We start from the raw sequence: 7,151 nt of genomic DNA, 5'->3' as shown, positions 1-7,151 counted from the left end.
GAGCAAGCCCAGCGCGGCAGGGTGGTCGCCACGCTCCGGCGGCGGCGCTTACTCTTCCGCTCGCCCCCCCCCCCCCGCCCCCGCTCGCAGCAGGGAGGGGAGGAGCAGCCCCGGCCGGAGGAGGAGGGCGGAGCCAGGACCCCAGAGCGAGCCCCTCCCCCTCCGGGGCGCCCCACCCCGCTGCTGCCTGCTGGTGCTGGCGACCTCCTCGGCCGCCGGCTCCCTCCAGCTCCAGAGGCAGCGGCGGCCCTTGGTGGCGCCTCCCGCAGCGGCTTGATGGGGTTCATCGAGCCGTACTCGAACTAGTGGCGCTTTCCGAAAACACCCAGAAGGGCAGAGTCTTCCGGGCTCACCTCCAGACACGTCTTGCAGCACCCGCGAGGAGCGACTCGCCAGCCCCCCAGCAGCAGCAGCAGCCGCCTCCTCCTCCCGGGGAGTCTCCGGCGCTTCCCTGCCGGGCATCCCTCCCTCCTTCCTTCCCTCCCCGAGACGGGCCGCGCTCTTAGGACAGGCCAGGAGGCGGGCTGCGGGGCCCCGGCTGCACAAGAGCCATCTTCACCCTGGGAAAAGCATCCACTTTGCCTTGCTTGCTTTTCGGTGAGCTTGTACTTTTCGGGTCCGCACAGGGACTCCGAGGGCTCTCCTGCTGATGCGCAGGAAGTTTCCTAAATAGGTGAATTAAGAGGACCCCCGCAGGGCTCTCTCCCTTCTCTTCCCCGCCTACCCCTCCCTCGGCAAGAGCAGTGCACTGGACCTCCACAGCTCCTCCGGCTTCGCCCGGCCTTCGGAATCTCCCCAGCCCGTTTTCGGTGCAGCCGAGAGAGGCCTGGCTGTGCGGGCATCAACTCCATCCATTTTAGTGAGCCGGGCTCTGTGCTGGCGCGCGGGTGGAGGCGGCTTTCTAATCCGCTCCATCCAGAGAATAGCCTCGCATCGATCGGCTTTAATATTTGAAGGTCGAACAGGCCTCATTATGCATCAGGGCTCCGGGAGCTGGCTGCATTGATCAGTGTGCGCAGCCCCTCGAGGACGTTTCCCCAAGACCCTCATCCTGCACCCTTGCTCAGAAGCAGAGCAGTTCAGGGAGCATTTCCTCAAGCCAGAGGCAGGGCCATGGGCCAGAAAGGGTCCTCCCAGCGAGCAGGCCGTGACTCTGCGTACGCGGAGAGATGCCACTAGACAGAGATCAGTGGTGGCCAACTGCTCGGGAAAGTGGGCCACAAAGCAAACGGCACTCTGCGGTGCAAGAGCCACACCCTGCTCTGGATCTGCAGCTCGATGGGGGGGGGGGGGGCAGCAGTGCAGCACGGAGGGCAGGCCTGACAAGGCCACAGTGAGGTCTGTGCCAAACCTCACACTCCAGCCCAGCCAGCCCAGCCCAGCTCCCACAACTCTCAGGTTCAGGCTGGTGCACTCAACTCCCCGCCCCACACTTCCCCCTGCTCCTCCCCAGTCTCAATGGTCTCTGCCTAAGGCTCTGGGAACACTGGGCAGTGTAGGAGCCCTTGAAGGAAAGCAAGCTCGAAGGAGAAAGCAGCCTCATGGATCCTGGTCTCCCATTTGCCATTCTTAAATTCAGCATGCTGCTCTGTCGTTTTGCAAACAGTGCCAGCCCACCCGAGTCAGCTGCTGTGGGGCAAATGGAAGCAGCAGCTCAGCACTGCCCTGGTCTGCCTCCCTTGCTCCGTTGTTCCCAATCTGCAAAACCCGCCTGCCGTCCAGAGAGCTGCTGCAGCCAAGGGTTAAGAGCTGAGCTGAGCCCCCGTTTCGTGGCCCCAAGCCCTGGGCACCATCCACAGGAAAACATGAGCTCAGGTGCTGGCCCATCCAGTGGCTGCAGTGCAGCTCCAGGGGTGGGGTGGGGTGGGGTGGGGTGGGGGGTGCCACTCCCGTTGCAAGGTAACTTCCCCCCACCCCCAAGCACCACAAAACAGCATGCTGGATTTAAGACGTCCCAAGAGAGAGGAGTCCAATTCGCTGAACACTTGTCCCATATACGGATCTGTGTGCACCATGCTCAATGCACAGCTGGCAGTGCACCTCCTCTCTGTAGCGTGCACCTTGGCTCCCTTTCGCACAGTCATTCACCCAAGAACAGGCACACGCATCCAGGGCAGAGGCTGAGCAGGGCCGAAGGACTCCGCCCACCAACCCCCAGCCAAAGGCTTTATTGGAGGCCTTGGTGATCTCACGGGGCCTGAACAATGTCTGAATCCACAGCTCCGTGCGAGCGATCTGGCTCCCCTTGCCTCATTTTTGCAATGAAGTGCTGATCCCAACAGAAAGCGGCATCCGGGGCTGCCGCACAAGAAGGAGGCAGACGAGGCTTGGCAGGGCAGGGACAAAAGCGCCCCTTTCACTGCGCAAGTCACGCCTCGCGCGTGGGCAGCCCCCAAGCCCAAGAGAGCCACGTTCTAGGCAGCGTCTTCCATCTCCAGGGCATCCTGCAGCTTCTGGACCATCTTCTCTTCCAGCTCCTTGGCTTTGCCTGAGGAAGGAGAGAGGAGAAAATGTCTGATTCCACCGTCGCCGTGCTTGGAAATCATGGAAGAGGCCCCTCTGCAGAGGCAGCTCCAAGACTGGGGAGAGGTTTGTTTTCCAGGCTGGCGGAAAGCAGGTGCCAACTGTCGTTCCACAGAGCCGCGTCGATCTGGCTCAGCACCATTTGCCTTGCTGGATCAGCCCAAGAGGCCCACCCAGCACAGCATGGAGGTCCCAAGAGCAGCCAGCCTCTGGACACCCCCCAGCAGGGCATGGAAGGGAGAGCCTTCCCTGGCACCTGACCCGCAGGATCCCGTGCTGAGATGGTCTAATGGTGGCAGTCTTGCACCAGATGAAGTCAAGAGGGACCCAGTTATTCTTCCCACACGCTGGTCCCAGGGTGTGGAACCTCCCTGTTTGGAGGCAATCCTCCAGGGAAAGCCCCTGGCTGGGGAGCCGTCAGGCACCATCGCAGGGGAGGACTCCTGCCTTCCTAGCCAGCCCAGAGGCAGGCAGAGCAAGAGACCGAGGGGAACTTCCGTGCCGGGTTGGGGCAGAAGAAGTGCTCTCTCTCAGCCAAGCGAATGAATTCTCCTTCGAGGCGTTTCACTTACCCCGCTAAACAGGCAGATCCAAGACCTCCCCGACATAGGCTCAAAGGAACCCCTCCTCCCCTCCCCTCCCCTCCCCCAACTGCTGCTAGTCAGGCCCAACCTGACTGACCCTGGACTGTCAGGAGAAAGAGAACACCGCCCCCAAATCCACAGATGCTAACAGCAGAGCCTTAAGAAGTCCTGCTAGGCAATTTGAGCTACTGGCTGATGTCTGAAAGGGCTGCTTAGAAAGCTACAACTCAACTTTAGGAGCTTTCCTGCCACCCGCAGCGCCATATCCCCACCCGCCGCATCTCACCTGCATGCGGCGCTCGAATGAGGTGGATGTTCTGCTTGACCTCCTTGATGTCCTGCGCTTTCTGCAGCTCTTTGCCCTTCTTTAATCTGGGGGGGGGGTGGGGGCAGGAGAAAAAAACACACTTAGTCCAGAATCAAATGCAAAGGGTATATAGCAGTAGCCTCTAAATTCACACAGCGTATAGTGCACTTTCCTGCTTGCCAAGAAGGCGCTGGAGACTGCTCACACAAGCAGGAGTTGGGAGAAAACCTTCTTGACAGAGGAATGCAGTAGAGAGTGCTTGGACAGTGGAGATGCCAGACAGTAACCAGCTGAGCCCACCCACTCTTCCTCACATTTAACCAACAGGTGCTTTTCATTGCCTTTGCCTCCAGATTGCCTTATTCCCATTTTACGAAGGGGGAGGGGTGGAGATTCTTTTTTGTGACAACTTGAAAGTGTGCAGAGACCCTCCAATTAGCTTCTCTCAAATTCCAGCTGCAGAACTCCAATTATTTCTGAGCACAGAACATGTAGCTGGAGCCAAAAGCTCTTTCCTGCTGAGGTTTCGCAGAGGGGACATGTCCTCATACCTGTTCATGATGAATTTGGCTTGTCGCTTTTGCTTGATCTCTTCTACTCTCTTCATTGCATCCACTGCAAAACATTTGATTTATTTTATTGTTAAATGTATATACCGCCTTTCATTAAAAACAATCCCAAGGCATTTATAAACATTAAACGTTCTCTGCAGTTCAGTCAAGTCGTCTTTTGAATTCTTCTTGAAATTTGGTCCCCAAAATTGTCATATCCTATATGGAAACCTGGTGTAGTATGAACCTGGAAGCCCATCGCTTGTGAGAGGGTCTCTGAGCAGCCCTCTCAGTCCCCTCTACCTGCCTTGGGAAAAGAATACTGGCTACTTTACAGGGTCATTGTTCAAATTACAGAACTTGTAAATGAAGTACTTTCTACATTTTGAAGGCACTAAATGCTATGTTGATACCCAACAATATATTTTATGGGGCAACCCTACATACATGTTCAGTGAATAGGTGTGCAGGGAGGGGTCACAGTGACACCTTCCAACCTCAACTGATGCACATTCATTAGACCACTGGAAAAAAGAGCCACCACATTATCTGGAACCCTTGAACAGCTAAGTTACCAACTACTTGGAGAGAGCCCCCTGGGCACCCAGCTGCAGGCTCTCTACAGGTGTTCTAGGGAAGGTGTCAGCAGGAGAGTGCCTCCATGATGCGGCCACACATACTTACACGTGTAAGTATCTGCACCAGAGACGAGCTTTGCAAAAATTTAAAAAACCTGCTTGCAGGATACAAGTTCACTACTCATACCATTTGAAAGTGTTGATGTAAAAATTACAGGTACCTTTACATTTTACATCCTGTGAACTGCTGAACTGTGATGCTAGATAGTGTTGCAAGAGGGTCAAGTTTTCAGAGCTTTCCCCCCTCCATCATTCATGGAGACCACCTCCAGCCTCAGAGGGCATGATGCCTCTCAATACCAGCTGCAAGGGAGCAACAGCAAGAGAGAGGGCCTGCCCTCACCCCCTGCCTGTGAGCTTCTCAGAGGCATCTGGTGGGCCACTGTGAGAAACAGGATGCTGGACTAGATAGGCCTTGGCCTGATCCAGCAGGGCTGTACTTATCACAGTGAAAGTGGACCTACCTGTCTTATTCCAAAGCTCTCGCTGGTATTTTACCGGCTCATTTCTCCGTTTCTCAAACTCAAATGAATTGTCCTGTGCAGATAGAAGCAAATAAGTTAACCAGGTACAACCCAAATACTTGTTTACCTTATATATTAGCCAGAAATACTTCAGAGCAAATGAGCAGGTTCAGAAATGACAGTCCAGTTGTTTAGTACAACAGGCCAGGGACAGGAAACAGACTTTCACTCTCCAATAGCTGCACACCCACCACCACTGACCCCGAAACCCACCTCAGCAACAACCTTTCCCTAATTATTGTGATGTTCTGCATTTCTATACCACCTTTCAAGCAATAAGGCACCCAAGGCATTATTACCACTGCAAAGTGAACTGTATGGACACCAACGGTGGGGAGCTGCAACTATAAAGTGCTGTGGACCACGCAGAATACTCCGCAGGAACCAGACTGCGGGATGCCAAACGAGCAAGTGGGCCAGAGCCAAGTCACTGGACACAAGCAGCTCACCCACTCTAGATGCTACTCTACATGGAAAGTAGCATGCACAAGCTCCCCAGACTCCACCTGTCATTTCCAAATAAGACCACTGCCATGCTGGCAGTCCCAACTATTTCGGGGGGGGGGGGGATGTGAGCCCTGCATCGCCCACGTCCAGCTGCACACTCACCACTGTCAACTCTTTCCCAGATGCCTTCCGGAAGGCTTTGGTCCACCGCACCTTCCGGGGGTTCCGCTTCTTCTTGAAGTTTTTGTGGCATTTTGACTTGCAGAACCGAAACACCTGCGAGGAGGCGGAGCCAAGGAACACAGCAGCTTCAGAAGCCCAGGTCCTCTCTCTGGCCTACCCAGGCCCCGCTTCAGAGAAGCGCCCAAGGCCTGCGCCAGCTCCCAGGGTGGGGAAGGGCATGGCAAAGGGCCCAGGCCACGCCCGGAGCCGCTTCCCTGACGGAAGGCCCTGGCGGACCCCTGCCCGCCTTCGGCAAAGGGAAGAGGCCTCGCAAGCCCAGGTGTGGTCGACTCCCACTCCCACCATCCCCTGCCAAGGCCACTGCAGCCGAGGATGCTGGGAGTTGTAGTCAACATCTGGGAACCCGTTACAGGGAACCCCGCTCACAAGCGCCATTTACGGGCCGCCTCGGGAAGGAGGCAGGAGCCGCTGGGCTTCCGGGCCACCGGCCGAAGAGGGCGCAGCGGTGCCGGGGTAGGCCCTGCTGGGCCTCTGCCTGGCTCCCCGGTAGTCGGACTCCGCCCCCGGCTTGCCGAGGCTCGCCCGCCCCGCAGCACGAAGGAGCGCCGAGAGGGATCCTTCTCCGGCCCCGGCTGAGAACGCGGGGCCCGTCAGGGCGGCAGCCGGGGCTATACCGGCCGGACCTCGGCCTGCTCGGGCGAAGGGGCGCTCCACGGCCCTCTGCACGTGCTCAGAGGCAGCGCCGCCCACCTTGCAGTCGTTGCGCACGAAGAGCGTCCCGTGCCCCGGGTAGACCGGGCCGGAGCAGAAGTAGCACCGCTCCACGCGCATCTTCCCGCCGCGCCGGAAGGAAGGCCGAGAACGGAAGTTCCGGTCTCGTTGCTCTTTGCGGCAGCTAGAGCGCCTCCGGCTGGCGGTGTCCCGGCCACGCATGCGCAAGGAGGCACATGGGCCGGAACGGGTGGGCTTTCATCATGACGTAATCACAAAATGACGGACTCCCTCCTGCGGGGTCCTCGCCGCGGCCAGAGCTTGGCTGGAGAGCGCTGCGATGCGTTTGCTTTTCCGCTTGAGCTCGAGAGGATGGTGCAGCAGCCTTGCCTGCCGAGGCCCAGCAGGGGCTCTCGCCCTTCAACTCTGGTTGGCTGCCTGATGCGTCAATCAGCCTAGTCCCACTCCGATTGGTTTATAGGGTAGTCTGGTATAGGGTAGGTGCTGGCAGCATCTCCAAGAGAGGGCTGGGAGAGATTCCTGCCTGCAACCTTGGAGAAGCCGCTGCTGGTCTGGGTAGACAAGACTGAGCTAGGTGAACCAATGGTCTGACTCAGTATATGGCAGCTTCCTATGTTCCTAAGTAGGCATGCATTGAATGTAAAGCCAACATCCTTAAACAT

At 57.5% G+C, this 7,151-nt stretch overlaps 1 protein-coding gene across 1 annotated transcript; it reads right to left on the bottom strand.

Annotated features, from left to right (window-relative positions):
• Positions 1-2,107: 2,107 nt before the first annotated feature.
• RSL24D1 (ribosomal L24 domain containing 1) lies at positions 2,108-6,661 on the bottom strand. Its single transcript, XM_053271768.1, has 6 exons — positions 6,508-6,661; positions 5,737-5,850; positions 5,068-5,140; positions 3,966-4,029; positions 3,394-3,479; positions 2,108-2,488 (listed from the first exon to the last, which is right to left on the bottom strand). Exons 1-6 carry the CDS (start codon positions 6,586-6,588, stop codon positions 2,415-2,417), a joined length of 492 nt encoding a protein of 163 aa, XP_053127743.1. The 5' UTR covers positions 6,589-6,661; the 3' UTR covers positions 2,108-2,414.
• Between the last annotated feature and the right edge of the window lie 490 nt (positions 6,662-7,151).

The sequence above is a fragment of the Hemicordylus capensis genome, chromosome 10 (genome assembly GCF_027244095.1).
Source record: "Hemicordylus capensis ecotype Gifberg chromosome 10, rHemCap1.1.pri, whole genome shotgun sequence".
Classification (NCBI taxonomy): Eukaryota; Metazoa; Chordata; class Lepidosauria; order Squamata; family Cordylidae; genus Hemicordylus; species Hemicordylus capensis.
This window is presented reverse-complemented; position numbering and strand designations above follow the sequence as displayed.